This window comes from Muntiacus reevesi, chromosome 7, assembly GCF_963930625.1.
Source record: "Muntiacus reevesi chromosome 7, mMunRee1.1, whole genome shotgun sequence".
Taxonomy (NCBI): Eukaryota; Metazoa; Chordata; class Mammalia; order Artiodactyla; family Cervidae; genus Muntiacus; species Muntiacus reevesi.
In genome coordinates, this window is record NC_089255.1 from 25,794,467 (window position 1) to 25,813,559 (window position 19,093).

General features: G+C 45.5%; 3 protein-coding genes across 8 annotated transcripts; 2 read left to right on the forward strand and 1 right to left on the reverse strand.

Moving 5' to 3' along the window:
• Nucleotides 1-4,941: 4,941 nt before the first annotated feature.
• Nucleotides 4,942-8,661, forward strand: PIP4P1 (phosphatidylinositol-4,5-bisphosphate 4-phosphatase 1). Of its 2 annotated transcripts, none has more exons than XM_065940752.1 (7): nucleotides 4,942-5,229; nucleotides 5,551-5,741; nucleotides 6,105-6,211; nucleotides 6,784-6,889; nucleotides 7,096-7,148; nucleotides 7,246-7,336; nucleotides 7,814-8,661. In XM_065940752.1, exons 1-7 carry the CDS (start codon nucleotides 5,067-5,069, stop codon nucleotides 7,955-7,957), a joined length of 855 nt encoding a protein of 284 aa, XP_065796824.1. In that variant the 5' UTR covers nucleotides 4,942-5,066; the 3' UTR covers nucleotides 7,958-8,661. The 2 variants fall into 2 exon arrangements, with proteins under 2 accessions (XP_065796824.1, XP_065796825.1); XM_065940753.1 differs by having other exon boundaries at nucleotides 4,942-5,208.
• Nucleotides 8,662-8,748: 87 nt separating this feature from the next.
• APEX1 (apurinic/apyrimidinic endodeoxyribonuclease 1) lies at nucleotides 8,749-11,309 on the reverse strand. 4 transcript variants are annotated; one of them, XM_065940530.1, is made up of 5 exons: nucleotides 11,229-11,309; nucleotides 10,803-10,928; nucleotides 10,383-10,570; nucleotides 9,695-9,887; nucleotides 8,749-9,550 (listed from the first exon to the last, which is right to left on the reverse strand). In XM_065940530.1, exons 2-5 carry the CDS (start codon nucleotides 10,858-10,860, stop codon nucleotides 9,033-9,035), a joined length of 957 nt encoding a protein of 318 aa, XP_065796602.1. In that variant the 5' UTR covers nucleotides 10,861-10,928; nucleotides 11,229-11,309; the 3' UTR covers nucleotides 8,749-9,032. The 4 variants fall into 4 exon arrangements, with proteins under 4 accessions (XP_065796602.1, XP_065796605.1, XP_065796603.1 ...); XM_065940533.1 differs by having other exon boundaries at nucleotides 11,217-11,235; XM_065940531.1 differs by lacking the exon at nucleotides 11,229-11,309 and adding an exon at nucleotides 11,159-11,177.
• Nucleotides 11,310-11,440: 131 nt separating this feature from the next.
• On the forward strand, nucleotides 11,441-17,992 carry OSGEP (O-sialoglycoprotein endopeptidase). Of its 2 annotated transcripts, none has more exons than XM_065941367.1 (11): nucleotides 11,441-11,939; nucleotides 13,084-13,202; nucleotides 13,482-13,559; nucleotides 15,811-15,906; nucleotides 16,048-16,097; nucleotides 16,243-16,321; nucleotides 16,885-16,950; nucleotides 17,063-17,153; nucleotides 17,379-17,454; nucleotides 17,550-17,648; nucleotides 17,796-17,992. In XM_065941367.1, exons 1-11 carry the CDS (start codon nucleotides 11,825-11,827, stop codon nucleotides 17,833-17,835), a joined length of 909 nt encoding a protein of 302 aa, XP_065797439.1. In that variant the 5' UTR covers nucleotides 11,441-11,824; the 3' UTR covers nucleotides 17,836-17,992. The 2 variants fall into 2 exon arrangements, with proteins under 2 accessions (XP_065797439.1, XP_065797438.1); XM_065941366.1 differs by having other exon boundaries at nucleotides 11,442-11,939; nucleotides 13,084-13,203; nucleotides 13,384-13,559.
• Nucleotides 17,993-19,093: the final 1,101 nt, after the last annotated feature.

Below are 19,093 nucleotides of genomic sequence, written 5' to 3' on the forward strand. Positions count from 1 at the left end.
TTTAAGCCACCCAGTCTGTGATATTTTATTATGACAGTCCCAGCAAACTAATATAATTTCATAGCCTGATTTTTCTCAATCTAAGCGAGAAACTCCCATCCTATAAGTAAAATAGCTGGTACCGGGGGTAATACTGAAACTATTTACTTGTATAATACAGGAACCAACCAATCAGAACCAATGCCAGCCATAAAGTACTTATGCCAGTTACACTGCAGTGTCTTAACTGAATATCCACCCTGCTTGGAACTACAGCTGACAATATTGCTCAGTATAGAAATTTACCTTCAAGATACAGCTCAAGGTAATTAAATCATTTAATTGTCATTTATTAAACAACTTTTATGGGCTAGGCATTGAGCATAAAAAGGGGCCCATCCCAGATACCATGCACTCTGCTACCCCTCAATTTTTGCCCTTTTCCATCTGCCTAGTAGATGATGTGAGTGCAAAAGCATTAAACCATAAATCAGAAGACCTGGATTTTTTTTTTTAAATTGTTTTACCACTTCATGCAGTGAGAGAAAGTACAAACCATGAAGAACTGAGGTGTTGTCAGTAACAGAGTGCTAGAAAGGACTTGTTATAAAATTTGGCTTTTGTTAAGAAATTTTGAAAGGATTAAAAGAAATGAGATTTTGCTCTGGATTGGGTGCTGTCAGGAACTAGGGCAATTCTATAATTGGGTATCTAATCCATTTTATCTAGAAGCAGAGAAGACTACACAGAGGCTAAGGCTCTAATAAGTAAAGAAGTAGCAGCCATTCATGTTCTCTGGAGGAGGGGCTACTGGGGATTTTTTTGGCTAGGAGAATGTTCATGTTTTGACTGTGTTCAGACCTGATTGTGGAGTGGTCTTGTTTTTAAGGAGACCTGGACTTTTAATCCCATTTCAATCTTTGCCTTGGCTTAAGTGATTCTAGCTTACAGAGCCTCAGTTTTCAGACTGCAAAATAAAAACAATCTTGCCTTCCCTGCCCAATTCACAATGGGTTTTGAAATCAAATGAATATGGATATAAAACTGCTTTATTAACTGTGAGCAAATATTATCACTACTTTTTGCATCACTCTGCCTACTGACCCACTCAAGGCAGAGCTCAAATCCAAGTTATCCATGCACAATAATATAATAATCCTTTATGTTTTTATATTGGCTTTTATATTATTTTATATAGTTTTCTTTGGCTGCTCTGGATAGAAGTGATTTCCTCTTTCCTTGAATTTGTAGACTGTTTAATTCATATCCTATGAACCATGTGTTGCACCATGAATTTCTAGATATTTAGAAATTCTAGATATCTAGAATTGGTATTTTCTCCCATGTAATAAAACATTACCTTGTTGACATTTTATTTTATTCTCTCTCTTCTTCTTTTGGTGGCATCACGTGGCTTGTGTGATCCCCACAAGGGACTGAACCCAGGCCCTCGGCACTGAAAGCACGGAGTCCTAACCACTAGACTACTAGGAGATTCCTTAGTGTTGATATTTTATACTGTGAATTTTCACATTGTTATTCCTCCCTACCCAGAGTTTAAGTTTCTTAAGGAGTGTCTTTCATAAAGAGTAGATGCATAACAAATGTGTATAGATGTATTGCTTGCTGAAATTCTACCATTTATAGTAGGTTGAAGAACATGGCCATAAAATTTTGTAGCTCCTCCCATCAAGAACTGAAGTTCTAAAGAATAAAAAAAAAAAGAATTGAAGTCTTTTCCGCCACACCTTGAAGCTGGGCAGCCCTGACGACTTGCTATGACCTAGAATGAGGTAGGAATGAAGTTATACCAGTGCTGCAGCCTAGGCCTAAAAATGTCTTGCATCTTCTCCTCGCACCCTCTTGGACCATCACCCTAAGTTCCACCTGCTATAAGGAAGCTAGCTGAACTAGTATATACAATTGCCAGACATGTGAAGAGTCATCTTGGACCATTCAGTTCTTTTCATGAATGAGCCCAGGTGAGACCAGTGAAAGAACTGTTCAGCACATATCATTTTGTTTGGGTGCCACTTATTATGCAGCAAGGGACAACGGAAGACCAGAAGAGGGATTCCTCACCTTCACACTGATAGGAATTTTTCCTACTTCTTTTAGGGCCCTTCTGGATATGTCTCTTCTGACCACTGCCAGGTTGTAATGTCACTCAGGGTGAGACAATTTACTGATCTTAGATTTCTTTTAAAGTACTATGCCTGGAACTGTATGTAGTCAGTAATGAGTCCATTTGCCAAGTACGTAACAGTTCCTTCCAAGGAAGTCTTGGAAATCAGGTCCCAAAGGAATTTATTACAAGGCACTTTCAAATGAGAGCACTTAGAGAACCACTGTACTTCCCTTAACCCTCTCTCACACTTATGTGGGTAGAGGCTAGTCTAGCATTAAAAGAGATCTGTAACATGAAACACACAAGGATTATTGCATCATACCTCTCCTTCAGTGACTCATATATCAGTCAGAAAGAATATTCTTCTTAGTGGTTAACACTCACCTCTTCATTTACTTCTCTATGACATATTTCTATATTTAACCTATGATGAAAACATCACCAAGAGGCCAAACTACTAAAAAAATAAAAAAGCCATTCTACTCAACCATCCTCTAGGATCCTCGGTACTGTATCCAATTCTCCAACTCTCCCACATTTTTATAAAACTAGATGAAATGAACATCAAATATGGCTTTGGTGAGGGTGAGAAGAGTCACAAAAGAACAGATTGTGGAATGATGTGTAACCAAGGTGCAAGTAATGAACCCTACTACACTCTAGAGCAAACACTTGAACATCTGTATGCCCAAAAACAACAGAAAGAACAGCAGACTCATCTGTTCCCCTGGGGAGCTACAACCTCCTCTCCATTTTGTATTCAGGGGTTCATTAGTTCTGAATTGTCTGTGGGCCCTACCTGGCCTGGGAAAGCTGTGTCTAACAATCAGAATTCAGGTGAAGTCTCCAGCTCCTTTAGCAGCTACAAGTGCTAGAAAAGCAGCAGTTTTTTTTATGATTAAGTATCTGGGGCAGGCTTCACTTTCCTCAATGTTAGGTTCAATAGAGAGGCTTCTAGCTAAACCAGTCATCGTCCTCAGAGTTGAGTTTTTCAATTTCTTGTTGCTTCATCCATTTAAGACAGCCACACTTTGGGTTATGAAATGGGGGAAATTGAAGTGTGGTTCATGTGTTGTAAAATGTTGTAATTCATGTGTTGTAACAACCACATGAGGTTGAAGAAAGCTGGTCCCCAAAGGTTGGGTTTAGAGGTTACTGAGAGACCCTTAGGGTTCTGCTTTGGTTTCTTGAAAAGGATAAGGTAAAACCCTCACCTGAGGGTTTCTTCAGGGAAAGGAAGCCATTGAGAATTATTCTCTGTCAAGGAGCCCCTATGGTTAACAGATCTGCTAAAATGTTCCTGTTCAAAGCAGTCAGCTATTTCCCAAGAGTATGAGCTGAACCAACTTCCTTTGATCTCTGGGTACTCCCTTCTATGACAATGAGGTCTTTCCATTCCGCACTTGGTTAACTAAAGGAAATGAGTTACATTGTGAAACAAATTCTCTTTAAGGTGACTCACTTTTACTCTATCATCCACCATCAATCCCAGAGTAACAGTCTACTCACCCTGCATTCATATGATTAAGGAAATCCTTCTAAATAATTGCATAATAACTTTGTCCATCTGTACCTGCTCTACCCACAACAGAAAGAACCTTGAATCCTCAACAAAGTTGAAACAAAAAGTTCCTTTAAGCCACAGGAGGGGACTCTACACATTTCATTTCTGTCTGGCTACCCAGACAGAAATGGATGACCTTGATAGATTTGAAAAGTAGTCTTATTTGCTATGCAAGTAGAGGTTGGATGACTATGGATGAACAGGAGAATGGCTAGGTGGATTGGCTGTATGTTTTAACACAGGAGCTGCTTAAGATCTTTTCCTATGCTTGTTAGAATAAACTCTGTTAGCAGTCTCGTGGCTGGTGGTGAAGTTGAGACAAGTCTAAAGACTGTCTCTACGCCAAACACGAACAAAAATATCCTTGGACTTGATTGGTAACTCAGTCAAAACACTCTTATCACGCATATATGTTTACAACTGGGGGCCAGAAAACCGAGTAAAACGATGAGACACCCCTGTAGTGACAGAAACAGATTCATGTAAAGAAAATTTCACAATTTAACCGGTGACGCTAGAAGGGTGGATTCTGCAAGGCAGCTTTCTGGAGAAGCCGGTCTTGTGTCCTGTTCGAGGTGACTTCAGCGAGGAAGACTAGGGTAAACATCTTACCGTTTTAATCCATTTCTTCCTGGCATATCTTCACTCTGACTTTTCAGAGGTATTCCTTCGAGTAGAGCGGCTAACTGTTGCCTATCCTTTCTACTCTCGGTGCTCACAACAGCGCTCTCTTCCTCAGGCGTTCACCGCCTCTCTTTGAGCCACGCCCCCAGGTTCTGGGGCTAAGTTCGGGCCAATAAAGTTGCGCCCCAAGATCGCAGGCCCAGGAAGGGAATCCTCCAGCCAATGAGAGGCCAACCATAACCGCAAAGAGTAGAAAAGTCTTTTAGTGGTGTCTTCGGACCAATGAAGAGCAATGATTGTGCGCCGGCTCTGGGGGTACCAACAGATCACAGGCGGCTTCCTGAAACACGTGACCAGTGAGCTGAAGCAGCCCTGCCCCACCTCCTGGTCTGGAGGTAGCGCGATGGGCCACGCTTCCAATGGTTCGAAGAACTTCTCGTCACGTGCAGTTTTTGCAGGCCCAGCGGCGTCCTGAAAGTCATGTGACAGTTGACGTTGGCGCCAAGCTTCCCAATGGAAAACAAGAGCTGCCTTCACAGGACCAGAAATCGCTAAGTCTCCGCCAATAACAGCACGGCAGGGCGGGGATAGCCTATCACGTGCTGCGGGGCGGAACGGGGCGGGGCAGGCCACTGGTTGCGGGGCGAGCTGGGCGCGCGGCGCGCAGGCGCCCTGGGGACCCGGTAGCGGCGGCGGCGGCGGTGGCTGCGGTGACGGCGGAGGCGAAAAGAGCCGTATCTTTGGCCGAAGTGGGAGGCGGCGGTGGCGGTCATGGCGGCAGATGGAGAGCGATCCCCCCTGCTCTCCGAGCCCATCGACGGTGGCGCCGGTGGAAACGGATTAGTGGGGCCGGGCGGGAGTGGGGCTGGGCCCGGGGGAGGCCTGACCCCCTCCGCACCACCGTACGGAGCCGGTAAACATGCCCCGCCCCAGGGTAAGCCGGGGCGGGGTCCGAGGTGTTCCCAGGGGTACTCTGACAGGCGGAGGGGGCGGGGCCGAGGGCGGAGGCGGGGCCCAAGCGCCAGGTGCGGGGCTGTTGCACCTGTGACTGGGTGAGGCTTCCTTCTCTCTGCAATCGAGACCGCAGCTTGGGAGCAGAAGGGAGCTCTGAGGGGTCTGATGGAAGCACTGATCATAACAATCACGCTGAGCTTGTCAGAAGGGTTGAGGACCAGAAACAGTTGCCTTACTGCGTGTAGCATCAGTGGGGGTGTCTTCAAGTAATGCCAGCCCTTCTTTTTTCCTTCCTGTCCAGCATTTCCCCCGTTCCCCGAGGGACACCCGGCCGTGTTGCCTGGGGAAGACCCACCCCCCTATTCACCTTTGACCAGCCCGGACAGTGGGAGTGCTCCCATGATCACCTGCCGAGTCTGCCAGTCTCTCATCAACGTGGAAGGCAAGATGCATCAGCATGTAGTCAAATGTGGCGTCTGCAATGAAGCCACTGTGAGTTACACACATCTATGAAACGGGCCCTGTTTTCTGGATCCTCTTTCTAGTCCCTTGATTCTAGACCCAGACCTTCAGGCATTGGCCAAGGACCTTTCATGAAACCCAGGTTTCAGTTCCAGGAGTCTCACACACCATTTCCCCAGAAGCCACTCACCAGGCTAATATGTACCATTCCTCATCTTCATACCTGTCTTTATACTTAAGCTTAGTTTTAGCTTGTAAATCTCATGTTATATGCCTTTCATTTCTGCGTCCTGGCTAAGATTTTCTCTCTCTGATCTCTTCTCAGAAGGTGTTTTTGGGAGAACAGGGATTGGAATTAGAGATTTGCTTACTGATGTCCCCATTATTCTCTAGCCAATCAAGAATGCACCCCCAGGGAAAAAATATGTTCGATGTCCCTGCAACTGTCTCCTTATCTGCAAAGTGACTTCCCAGCGGATTGCCTGCCCTCGGCCCTACTGGTGAGGAGGAATAATTTGGGGAAGGGCATTAGTGGGGAAAATTGGAAAGCCTAAGAAGGATGAATGTTTACAGAGAATGTAAAGATGAGAGGGCCTGGTGTTTACTTAGGAGAAAAAGCTAAGGGCTGCTGTGTCTCTAGAACATTATAGCTATCTTTCTTGTCTCAGTAAAAAGGTTAGGATAAAAGACTACTCCATCTTTAGGAAGATGGAAAGTCTCAGAGACTGGGTGAATTATCCTGAGGTAAAAGGGACATTAGAGACCTTACATTTAAGCACTGCTTTTCCCACAAGTATTCTCTGGGGTAGGGCTGGCAGTGCAGAGAAGAAGCTGCTGCCAAGTCGCTTCAGTCGTGTCTGACTCTGTGCAACCCCACAGACGGCAGCCCACCAGGCTCTGCTGTCCCTGGAATTCTCCAGGCAAGAATGCTGGAGTGGGTTGCCATTTCCTTCTCCAATGCAGAGAAGCAGAGGGACTTCTAACGGCAGGGAGTAGGGGATGTGAGGGAGGAATAATGTAGGGATCCTTAGGATTAAAAACTTTCTAAACATAGTCGTTTTCTCCTATACAGCAAAAGAATCATCAACCTGGGGCCTGTGCATCCAGGACCTTTGAGTCCAGAACCACAACCTGTGGGTGTCAGGGTCATCTGTGGACATTGCAAGAATACTTTTCTGGTGAGGGGAAGTATTAGGAGGCTGGGGGTAGGGAGGGGCGGGAGTGGAAATGTAGTCATGAATGTATTTCTGAGTTATGATAATGAATCCTGAAAAGGTCTGTTCTATGAGGAACCATTTTCCCACCTCCCACTGCCCCAGGGCTCTCACTGAAAATGACCCTGCTTCTACTATTAATTGGTGTCTCCCTTTTCCTTTCTCCATAGTGGACAGAGTTCACAGACCGAACCTTGGCCCGTTGCCCTCACTGCAGGAAAGTGTGAGTGATTAGGGAGCAGCATCCTTGAGCTGGATAATGAATAGGGTAAAATCTACAAGGCCATTCCAAGTATCCATTTCTGTTTGCCTCCCCACAGGTCATCTATTGGGCGCAGATATCCACGAAAGAGATGTATCTGCTGCTTCTTGCTTGGCTTACTCTTGGCAGTCACTGCCACTGGCCTTGCTGTGAGTAAACCTTGATCCAGCCCCTTTCATTCTGCAGCCTCATCTCCTAAGGCTAAGATTGGGGAAATAGCTATCCTAAAAAGAAGTGAAACTGAGGGGGGTTTTGTTTGTCTTGTTTTAACAAACAAGATGACCTACATTTGAAGGAGACTGATAAAGTCTTCAGTGTTATCAGAGTTAAAAACAGCTATCTTCTTTATGCCGAGGATAGAACAGAGAAGTGACTTAGATTCAGTTGCTATTAGGAAGTTGTCAGACATGAAGAAAAACTGACAGGTGTCTGGGATTGTTTGAGTGTCTTCCTGCCTAGCAGAAGGGAGTTGGACAACTGGGCCTTTTGAAAGGTCCCTGAAGGTGGCCACATGTGGATAGGGGACAGAAACTGAGGCTTGAGTTGCTTGTTACTGTTACTAGGTTTCTTGGAAAGTGGTGAGAGATCAACAGTAACCCCATTGTTGTTCTCTTTATCTTCTTCAGTTTGGCACATGGAAGCATGCACGGCGATATGGAGGCATCTATGCAGCCTGGGCCTTTGTCATCCTGTTGGCAGTGCTGTGTTTGGGCCGGGCTCTCTATTGGGCCTGTATGAAGGTCAGCCACCCTGTCCAGAACTTCTCCTGAGCCCCACGACGACCCACAGACTGTGCCTGGCCCCTCCCTGGTGGGGACAGTGACACTATAAGGGGAGCCGTGGTAAAAGGCTCTCTGGGCTTCTCTAAGGGGAGCCAAGCAGCTGCCTTCCTTTTCCCTGGGGAGAGGTAGGAAGGAACCAGGCAGGCCCTCACCTAGGTTTGGAGGGATAGGTAAGACCACCACTGGCCATCTGCTTTCCTCCAACAGTTGCTGTGTTTAGGGTGAAGTAGGCGAGAAGTTGCCCCTAAACCTGGGTCCTAAAAGACAGTTCTAGCCTTGTCCTTCCTATATGCTCCCTGAGAGCCATTCCTGTCCCTTACACATTCCAGGGCAGGGTTGGGGTGGGTAGCCCTGGGGGGTCTCCCTCCCTCTTGTGCACCATTAGGACCTTGCTGCTGCTATTGCACTTCACCAGGGGCTGGCTCTGGTCTCAGCACCCTCAGTCTCCTCTCCCCCCATTCTGTGTCCTGTGGGGGTGGGGTCAGCCGCTGCTCTGTACAGAACCACAGGAACTGATGTATATAACTATTTAATGTGGGGTATGGCCCCCTAGTCCTGTATTTCCCATAATTCCTCCTTTTCAACCTCACGCCCCAGTTGCGGTTATTTAACTGGGCTGGATAGGGTTGCTCTGTCATGGGAGAGGTTAGGGAGTCATTCTGTGCTTGTAAATAAATAAGGTCATGACTCTATTCTTTTCCCGTTGTTAATCTGTGTGTATGAAAGGATGAGGGGAATTTGTAGCCCCATGAAGGCATAGAATACACCACCACCAAAGCTGAAACTATGGCTCTTTATTTTCACAGGGACAGTGCAGAGGAAATATCAGTAGCTTTTGTTTAATGTAAAAAAAGAAAAAGAAAAAAGCACAACCCCTACACAAACACCCCCCTTGAGAACTTACATCTGTTATTAGAAGCCTGGTTAAAGGATTCACAGCTTAGAGGGGAAATACAACGCGGATTTCTCTAGATAGCAGTTATTAAAAGAAGTCTGGGGATAAGAATTTTAAAGCTAGCTTGGTGGGCTTATTTCCTAGGCTCAACGTGATTTGGAAGAGGTGTCACAGAGCTAGGTATAGGGTAATGGGACAGTGGTCACTGCCCAGAGCCTTGGAACGGATTTTACTGTCACACAATGCAGGCAACAGAGACTGAGATAACAAAAAATAATCAAGGCGCCAACCAACGTTTTTGGATCTCGCATTCATCATATAGGTCCAAAAAGTGTAGGCATAGGCCGTGTTGGGGTAGAGGTGCCGGAAACTGTCAGTGAGTGGCACAGCCTGCAGCAATTCCCCGAAGCCCTGCCGCTCTTGTGGAGTGAAGCCAGCATTCTTTTTATTTCCCTTTGGGTTGCGAAGGTCAATTTCTTCATGAGCCACGTTGAGGTCCCCACATAGCACAAGGGGCTTGCGGGATGCCAGACCCTTCAGGAATTTGCGAAAGGCTTCATCCCAGCGCTGGCGATACTCCAGGCGCACCAGACCTCGGCCTGCATTAGGCACATAGGCTGTCACCAGCACAAATGCATCATATTCAGCCACAATCACTCGGCCTTCCTGATCATGTTCTTCCTCACCTATAGAAATGATGGAACAATTAGCAAAAAGAAGTTTTAAGAAAAGGGAAAGGAGAGAATAAAAGAATCAAGAACTGGGGCTGGACTGGGATACCAGCAATTAGTTTGGAAGCACTGGGCTTTAGAAAATCAACAGGGTCTCACCAATGCCGTAAGAGACTTTGAGTGGGCACTGGCGGGAGAGGAGGCCCACACCACTGTACCCTTCCTTGTCTGAAGGAGCTGACCAGTACTGATGGGATAGTCCAGACAGTTCTTGAAGTTCAACTGGTAGTTTGTTCTCTGAACATTTGGTCTCTTGGAGGCACAGGATGTCTGGGGCTTCTTCCTTTACCCACTGTCAGTGAAATTAAATGTAGAAAAAGTATCATCAATTCAGCAGCCATTTACTGAAAAATCTATATGCTAAGTACTAGAAATATACAGATGAGACACCGTCTCTGCAGAAATAACGTCTAGCAGCATAGTATTAAAACTTATAAATGAAGGGCAGAGAGGCAAGAAGAGTGTTACCTGCAACACTGAGAAATTCTTGTTTTTTTCCCCATAGGCCAGCTAAAATTTTTAAGCAGTAGTTATTTAAATATTGGCTATGCAGGGAATAAAATGGAGCAAGTCCAGTAAGGAGGTTTTCCCAACATGCCAGGGAAGAGATGAGGACATTATAAATAAGAAAATGGCAGTGGAACTGTTGAAATGTCATTTGAAAAACAAGGTTTTTTGGTGAAAACCTAGTACCTTTCCCACAAGAAAACTATCGTGCTAGGGACTAAGATTGAAAAAGATGGTTAAATCCCAAGCTCAGCCTCTGCACCCCCTTAATTCCACTCACATCTAAACCTTTCTTCTTAATCCAGGCTCGAAGCCCATCCACATTCCACGAGCAGATCTTGAGTGTGGCTGATTTGCCACTGGGTGAGGTTTTCTGATCTGGGGGGTCTTCATACAGAGCTGCGCCCTCTCCTACGGCCTCTTTTTCGTTCTTTTTCGCTCCTGCCTTACTCTTCTTCGCCTCTGGCTCTATAAGATAAGTAATACAGAATGGGATATAAGTTGGCGGCATCCAACTTTGATCCAGAGTTAACTACAGACCCACTAAGAGCCTGCAGCTGCCGCGACTTCTTCACAAATGAGAATACTGTCGGTGTCGGTCTGGACTTTCCGTTCAACGGTCCGTACTTCCGTTCAGCTAGGTAATACTAGACATCCCCATCGCTGCCTCTAGGGAGAGGGGCCCATTCTATTCTCTTACCAGCCTTGGGCTCTTCCGCGTCTTCGACCACCGCTCCCTTTTTCCCACGTTTCGGCATCACTGTAATGTACGCCCTTCTGCACCAGTTCCACTTGGCCCACTGAAGCAGTATTCTGATCGCGTTGCCTACAAGTGCAAAGAAGTCGTGAAACCAGCTAGAGCAGAAGACTCCACCCTCAACGCCCACGTACCAAGTGCCGCCTTTCAAACTGTATTATCTCTGAATTCTTTCCCCGCCTCCATGCACCATCAGCCTTTCAGCCCCTCACCCCCAAGACTAGATCATTTTCATCGTGTCTTATACACTTCTCGCGAGATCCACCCTCCGGCGGAGGGACTTAATTGAGTGTCCCGACCTGGCCTTGCGGATCAGACGTCCAGAGAAGCGGCTAAGATAGGCAAAACAACACAAACCCTTTAGCTGACCTGCTTCGGTCCCTGTCTGGCTCCTCCTTAACCCAGCACAAAGAATGGAGCACGCTGTGCCCCACGTGGGTAACTGGAGTGGTCACGTGATCTGAAATGCTCTTCCAGGGGCGGAGGAATACGGGTCATTGGTCTAGTTGTACCACGTGACTGAAAGCTTCCCGCCCTTCTCCTGGACTCGGGGACACTGAAGGCCCCACCCTCCATTCTTGGACTGTTTATCAATATGCCAGATTCACAACTCTTTCTGCCACCGTGACTAGAGATCCCAAAGTTGTGTAAGAGAGAACGAAATCAATGGAAAAGGCTGGGCTGGACCATGGGAGAGAAGCAGAGGAACGGATAGGAATTTAAGGAGTAGACGCCGGATCAGCGTTCCCGGCAGTTAGGAGGACAGGCCCTCGAAGGGGTCTTGATGGGTCGTCGTAACGACAGAGTTTGGGACTGGCGCTGGCGCGCTATCTACGGGAATTTTTTGGTAGCTGTTGTTTTGGCTGGCGCGGCTGCTTAGCCTCATCCTTCTACTCTGCGACGCGGAGTTTGCGTCCTAGCGCGGACTGGTGAGGGCTCCGTGGCTCCAGTACTAGCTCCGAGCCATGCCGGCGGTGCTGGGTTTTGAAGGCAGCGCCAACAAGATTGGCGTGGGAGTGGTACGGGATGGCAAAGTACTGGCGAACCCGAGGCGGACTTACGTCACGCCTCCCGGCACAGGTGAGGACTTGGGGATTTATAACTCGTGGCGCACTTTACGCAGGGCATCCCCTGCCATCTTGCTAACTGCTGGTGAAGAGTACGCGTTGTGCCTCATAAGTTTTGATCCTAGTCTCTGAGATTATGTGACGGTAAAAGGGCTTCCCAGGTGGCTTAGTGGTAAAGAATCTGCCTGCAGTGCAGGAGACTTGAGTTCGATCCGTGGGTCGAGAAGATCCTCTGGGGAACGGAATGGCAACCCACTCCAGTATTCTTGCCTGGAGAATCCTATGGACGGAGGAGCCTAGTGGACTACAGTCCATGGGGTCGCAAAGAGTTGGACAAGACTAAGCACGAACACACGTTATCCCGAGGCTGATGGGTAGAAGAGTTACAGGCACTTGAAACTGGATCTTCTGAGTTTGTTCAGCCTATACTGAGCACCTTTTATGTGCTAATTATCGGCTGCCCTTGCAATATTCGGTAATTGTTTTTGGACTTCTGTACCTTGTTCTTAAAATGGGAATGATAACACCTGCATCATTCGGTCTTGAGGGTTAAAGTACCGGACACAATGACCACTTTCCGTAAATGTTATTTCTAAGTTATATTGTGTCTTTCCTACCTTTCCCCCAAACACCTCCTTCCATAGGAGAGGGCAGCAGTCTTGTATATACCTGAAAAGCGACCCTGAAGAGGTAATGTTGTAACAGGTTACTCGTTAGAAATGATGTATATGTTTAGCACTCAGGCTTCTTGGCATTTGGCACCAAGAATATGAAGATAAAATAGGCAGTGCTTTGAGATGCTCATGGTTAAGCTGGGAAAAGTACCGATTAACTATAAGGCTGTAATTGTTCCATGTTACATATAGTGTGTTAACTTCAATGATGTTATTATGTGCAGTGTTTGTAGAGTCACAGGGCATCACCAAAAAGTATGAGATAGGTATCATTGAGTCCTGAGTAGGAGTTGGGTATGTAGAAGGGCATTTCTGAGAGCTGTTTAGCTTAGCTGAACAGGCTGAAAAGACTATTATCTGAAGACAGGATGTTTGAGGAAAAGGGAAGGGACTCTTCCTACCCTACTCAAATATCTGTTTTGACTTCTAGGTGCTTTCCTATAGGAAAATTCTTAGGATCTCTGCCTTGTGTCCATCTCCTAGGATTCCTTCCAGGTGATACTGCCAGGCACCACCGAGCTGTTATCCTGGACCTGCTGCAGGAGGCACTAACAGAGGCTGGATTAACCTCTGAGGATATTGACTGCATCGCATACACCAAAGGTATAGCTAGAAGAGTGGGCAACAGTGGAAGAATACACCTGGAACCCAGCTAGGTCAAAATAACCTGCAGCTCACCTCTGATACCACCACTACATCTGCTGTACCTTCACATCCCCCGCTTCCCTCAACTCTGCTTTTCCCAATCCCTATAGGATTCTAAGCCCCATTCTGTCCCCATAGGTCCTGGCATGGGTGCCCCACTGGTTTCTGTGGCTGTTGTGGCCCGTACTGTGGCCCAGTTATGGAATAAGCCATTGCTGGGTGTTAACCACTGTATCGGTCACATTGAGATGGGCCGCCTCATCACGGGAGCCACCAACCCAACTGTGCTGTATGTCAGTGGAGGAAATACACAGGTATTTAGAAATCTTTACCGTTCTTTCTTTTTTTCTCTCCTCAGAGATTTTTGGGTATTTTTAGTAACTGAAACAAAACAGATCTAAAACCACAGCTTCTGGAAGAATCATTTGTTTTTGCTGGTTTTGTATCTGTCCTCAGACTTAACCTTGACCTCTTGTTGGGCCACACATTTAAGAGCAGGGTCTCTGAAGACATTCTCGTTGGCAACAGTTTTTTTCTAAGGGGATACCTACAGAGTACCTTGTGGGCTTGAAGTGATATACTTCAAGTTATAAACTTTCACAAAAGACTGACCTCCTGGCGATTTTCTTCTTGCCCGTGGTAGCTTTCACTTTGTACCTTGCTGCTAGCAAGGTACTAAGATCATAGGTGTTCTTCATGATGACTGACCAGGGGCATCACCACCTTCCTAGGTTTCATGAACTTGCCCATTTTGACAGAAACCATTCAGGACTGCAGCAGAAAAACTCCACCATTCCTTCTTAATTTCAGAGGCACTGTACTAGCAATTTTCACTTTCTGCCTGAGTGGTAGGAAAACTGGGCTCATCTGAAGTTTAAATGTGATGCACTAGAACACTGGATGACCTTTATATGTGGCTATAGAGATGAGGAATTTCCAACTTAGAGAAGGAAAGAATAGTAAGGATTGAAGTATTCAAAATAAGGATTTTTATTTTCGTTATTTTGAAGCTTATTTTTCCTGTGAATGTTAGCAATTAAAACTAAGGGACACTTGGCAGTCCAGTGGTTAAGACTCTGCTTTCAATGCCAGAGGCACGGGTTCTATCCCTTGTTGGGGGACTAAGATCCCACACATCTCAAGGTGCAGCCAGAAAAATGTTTTTTAAAAAAAAAAACTAAGGGGTACTATCTCATTTGTTTCTTTACAACATTTGTTTTGTTTTAGTTACTGGTGGTAAATATATAGGGTTTTTTTGTTTTAACACTGAAAACGTAAGTAATTTAAAAAACATTTTATGAATGGTGGAAGATGTTTTAAATTTATAGATGAAGCCAGAGTTGTTTGGGATACCTTACAAGATCTTTTTAAGTGGAGATTGGAGAACTCTAGCCTTCCTTTTCCACCTAACACCTGATGGGATTATTGTCCAGACTTGATTCCTCTCTCCAGTTTATGAAAGGATTATATTTTAAAAGTTCATTTTGTGAAATAGTTATTAAAGATGAAGCACACATTCCTATGAAAATAACGTGGGAACTTTAATGGGTAGAGAACAAGTAATTGGTTGAAGCCTGAAGGATATTTATTATACAAGGTTAGGAACTTGGGGTGTGAAAAGTAACAGTGGAAGCTTACAAGATTTACTTGAAATGAGCAGTGATGGAATTTTCTCTTTTCCTCTTTTCTTTTGAAGCCTGCTTAGGTGTGAAAAACAAGATGATTGACTAGGGAAGAGTGGATGACCGAAATAGAAAGGCAAAATTTTTCTTTATGCTTTTGTCTCCAGCCTTTTATCAGTAGAGTAGGGGCTACATCAGGATGGAAGAAAATCCCTAGCAGCACCAGAAAGGGAAAGGAACTTAACGATCCTTTGGAAGTACTGTCAGAAGTCTGGAGCTTATGTGTCCGCGGGTGATAAATACTCTCTGTCTAGAAGTTGGTCACATATGAAGAGTGGACAGAAGTTGGTTGCCAGTGCTGAGCTGGATGAGCAGTTAGTCAGACCCAGTATGGGATTTTTGGGTTTTGTTTTTGTTGTTGCTGCACTGAGTGGCTTGTGGGATCATAGTTCCCCTGCCAGGGACTGAAATGCATCTGCAACCAGGAATAGGGAATTCCCTGGGATTTTTTAGTTTTTTTTCTTTTTTAACTCTACCTTAGTGGTTTCCACATACTACCACCCTCGTAGGATAATCTTGAAGAATTCTGGTTCCCTGCCTCCAAGAAGGAAAGCTTTCCTTAGCCCACACTGTCTTGATTTCTTTTAAAGGGGTGTCAGCAACCTCCAAGCTAGAAAAATGTATCCAAAATGATAATGTACTTCTTCTCTGACCTAGGTTACCTTCTTTAGACTAGGAATCTACTCTGGGAATCCTTAGGGTATATATAGACTTCTCAGATAAGCGCTATTTAAAAGTACCTGTTGAGGGTTTGGGAAAGTACTTTATTTCCATTGCTTACTGAAGTTCTAGTGACCATGTTGATCCTCTGCTATGTTCTTCCCCAAGCCAAATGCTCCTCTTTACAGACTTGAGGTTTCATGGACATCCTCATCACCCTTAGGTGATTGCGTATTCAGAACATCGTTACCGCATCTTTGGGGAAACCATCGATATTGCTGTGGGTAATTGTCTGGATCGTTTTGCTCGAGTGCTGAAGGTAAGCCATTGAGGCTACAGAGAATATAAGTTGTGAATGAATTTTGGGAGAGCCATGGAAAAGGAAAGGGAAGATAAATTAGCTTCTTTTGCTTCACAGATGCAAAACTGACTGACTTCATCCTGTTTTTCCTTCTGCTAGATTTCCAATGACCCAAGTCCAGGCTACAACATTGAGCAAATGGCAAAGCGGTAAGGGGAATAAGGCGGAAGGAGGCTGACTGGTGGGGTGCCAAGGATTTCCCTGTGTATGTATTAATGAGCTTTGGGAGGGCTTTGGAGGGTGAGCAGCCAGCAGACTACAGGCTTAGTGCCTCATATACTCACTCCCACATAGAGGCAAGAAGCTAGTTGAGCTGCCATACACTGTAAAGGGGATGGACGTCTCATTCTCTGGGATCTTGTCTTTTATTGAGGTGAGTGTGGGGGAGGTGAGATGGGCACTTTCATGCTTTTTAGTGAAGTGTGCGAGTTTTGCTCAGTGTAGTATTTTCTGCATATAGCATAGTACTGGCCTATGTTAGATACTGAATAAATTCATCTAGCAAATACTTATTTGAACATCTTTTGTGTACCAAGTGCTGTTCAAGGCAATAGTGATACAAGATGGAGCAAAACAAAAATCTGCCTAGTTGGAGCTTGCGTTTCATGGGGCATGGGAGGAGGGAGGGAGACAGAAAAAGAAACAGACAAAGAAATGGGAAAAAAAAATAAAAAGGGTTGGACGGGGACAAGTCTGAAGAAAAATTAACCAGGGTAGGCGACAGAAGGCGAGAGAGCAACATTCATGATTGTTGAATCTTGAAAGAAGGCTGCTGGTTTTATATATATATAGTTCAGTGCCAGTGAAGAGCAATATATACTAGTAAGGGTGAATTGTGGTAAAACGCAGTGATCCTCCAAGTGTGCTCGTTTTTTGCTCACATGTCATCCCCAGACCACAGTTCCCTGTTTTATCTGTTTGCCCCTGTAACTACAGGATGTAGCCCAGCGGATGCTGGCCACTGGAGAGTGTACTCCCGAGGATCTGTGCTTCTCCCTGCAGGTAATGAAGTGAAGAACTGGGATAGAAAGCTGGAGCTGGGGGAGCTTTTATATAGTAGACAGAACTAAACTGAGATCGCCTCTGATGTTTTCAACTTGTCTGCCCCCCACAGGAAACTGTGTTTGCAATGCTGGTCGAGATCACAGAGCGGGCCATGGCACATTGTGGCTCCCAGGAGGCCCTCATTGTGGGAGGTGTAGGGTGTATGTATCATTGAACTGTGCTTCTCTTTCGTATTTTGGGGCATGTGCATCTTGCTCCTGATACTCTAAATCTCTAAGGATTTGGGGAAATTACTTGTTTTGTTTCTGTCCTGTGCTTCCCAGTCCTTGCACCTACTTCATTTTCCGAAGTCAGTGCACATGAGGTGTATAGCTAGACTGGAGAAATGACTAAAAGATGAGCTAATCGTACCCCTACCTCTGTAGGTAATGTGAGGTTACAGGAAATGATGGAGACCATGTGCCAGGAACGTGGAGCCCGGCTTTTTGCCACAGATGAAAGGTAAATGCCCGCCCACCCCCCCACACTTTTTTCCCCCCAGTTGCTGTGATTTTCTGTCCTTAGATCATGAATTTCATACCTCTTTTCTTTCCCAGGTTCTGCATTGACAATGGAGCCATGATAGCCCAGGCCGGGTGGGAGATGTTTCAGGCTGGACACAGGACCCCTCTCAGTGAATCTGGGATCACACAGAGGTAAGTGGCCGTTGGGAGGAGACAGACAGCATTACATGGGAGGTAGGCAAAAATCATCAGCAGGAAGAGGACCCAGAATCATGAGGGCAGAGAAGAATGGAGTAAGGGATGACTGTCCACCAAGTTTTTCCTTTTTTTTTTAAACAGGTATCGGACAGATGAAGTAGAAGTGACCTGGAGGGACTAACAAAGCTAACAGGATTGAAGTATTTCATGCCCTGAGTGGAGCCCAAGGGACCCGAGGCCTTAACCTCTATCCTGACAAGGCTGTGGGCTCCCTTGTCTCATCATTTGAACCTCAAGAATTGACTCAGCATTAAAATATTTTTGGTTTTATATGGCAATTGACTTGTGTTCAGGAAGAATACACATTTGGCAATGGTTAAATCCTTTCAATGGGTCGATGAATAAGGAGGGCAGGGGTCAGAGCAACACCCTGGTGGACTGCAGGTAGCCTTGGGAGCTGCTGCTCTGGAGCTAAAATTAAGGAGAATCTCTGAGATATTCTAGGCTTCCCTTAGGAATGCTATTATCATTGGTTCTGTTTTAGCATCAGGTCTTGTGTTAATTGCTTTACATTCATCACCTTGTTTAAATTGTTTGAAGTGTAGGTACTCAGGATTTCCCTAAAAACAGCCTGAAGCCAGATATAATTTCATACAAATTGATAACTCAGAAGTAAAACTGTCCCTCCTCCATACACTTAAGCCTACAGACATTTTCATTGGCAGACCAGAGGGAAGCCCTGGGTACATGTCCTCCTGCCACAACCCCCAGAATTAACCTCATCATGCACTTTTATTTATACCAGTCACTGTAAGAAGTGGTGACTATCAGGTCACCTCTCATATTTTAAACTCTAATAACCATTACTCTCCACTCCCTTTTTTGTCCCTGTCTACCCACTTCCTTTAACTCTTGAAATTCTTTTTGTGATCTCTGACATTAACAGCCAGTCATTAGCAAGAATCCCAGGTATCCTCAACATCCTCTCTGAATGTTCCCTTTACATGGCTGTGCTCTGAGCCCTGGTTTCTCCTGAGGACTCAGCTTCTCCTACCACCTGTAGTGGTGGTGGTTTCTCTCACACCCATTGTCGCTCTAGGCCAGCCTGGAGGCAGTGTGGGAGTCCTCATTTTTCCTCATACTATTTTTAGACTACTCTCATCTCTAACATACCTCAGCTTTAAAACAGTATCTGTCATAAATCTTGGTGCTTTAAATATCCATATAGATAATCTAACATTCTGGTGTCAGTTCTTTGCACCTCCACTGATCCTGTCCTCTACTCCCACTTCAGGCTATGGTCATATTCCAGCCCTACTGCTACTCCATATCTCAAATCTCAAACATCCCACTCTCCCACTATTACTTCCTATTTTTCCAGTTGACTCCACGTGTCTTCACTTCCCTCCTCCAACTAAGTGCCAGTCATGAACACCTCA

Excerpts from the sequence above, each read along its gene's own strand:
- PIP4P1 (XM_065940752.1), top strand. The coding sequence starts at position 5,067 with ATGGCGGCAGATGGAGAGCGATCCCCCCTGCTCTCCGAGCCCATCGAC. Across the intron at positions 5,230-5,550 it reads TAAACATGCCCCGCCCCAGG|CATTTCCCCCGTTCCCCGAG; the intron begins GTAAGCCGGGGC and ends CTTCCTGTCCAG. Across the intron at positions 7,149-7,245 it reads TGCCCTCACTGCAGGAAAGT|GTCATCTATTGGGCGCAGAT; the intron begins GTGAGTGATTAG and ends GCCTCCCCACAG.
- APEX1 (XM_065940530.1), bottom strand. The coding sequence starts at position 10,860 with ATGCCGAAACGTGGGAAAAAGGGAGCGGTGGTCGAAGACGCGGAAGAG. Across the intron at positions 9,888-10,382 it reads TTAAGAAGAAAGGTTTAGAT|TGGGTAAAGGAAGAAGCCCC; the intron begins GTGAGTGGAATT and ends TTTCACTGACAG. Across the intron at positions 9,551-9,694 it reads CAAAGTCTCTTACGGCATTG|GTGAGGAAGAACATGATCAG; the intron begins GTGAGACCCTGT and ends TCATTTCTATAG.
- OSGEP (XM_065941366.1), top strand. The coding sequence starts at position 11,825 with ATGCCGGCGGTGCTGGGTTTTGAAGGCAGCGCCAACAAGATTGGCGTG. Across the intron at positions 15,907-16,047 it reads GTTTTGCTCGAGTGCTGAAG|ATTTCCAATGACCCAAGTCC; the intron begins GTAAGCCATTGA and ends TCCTTCTGCTAG. Across the intron at positions 16,322-16,884 it reads GGATCTTGTCTTTTATTGAG|GATGTAGCCCAGCGGATGCT; the intron begins GTGAGTGTGGGG and ends CTGTAACTACAG.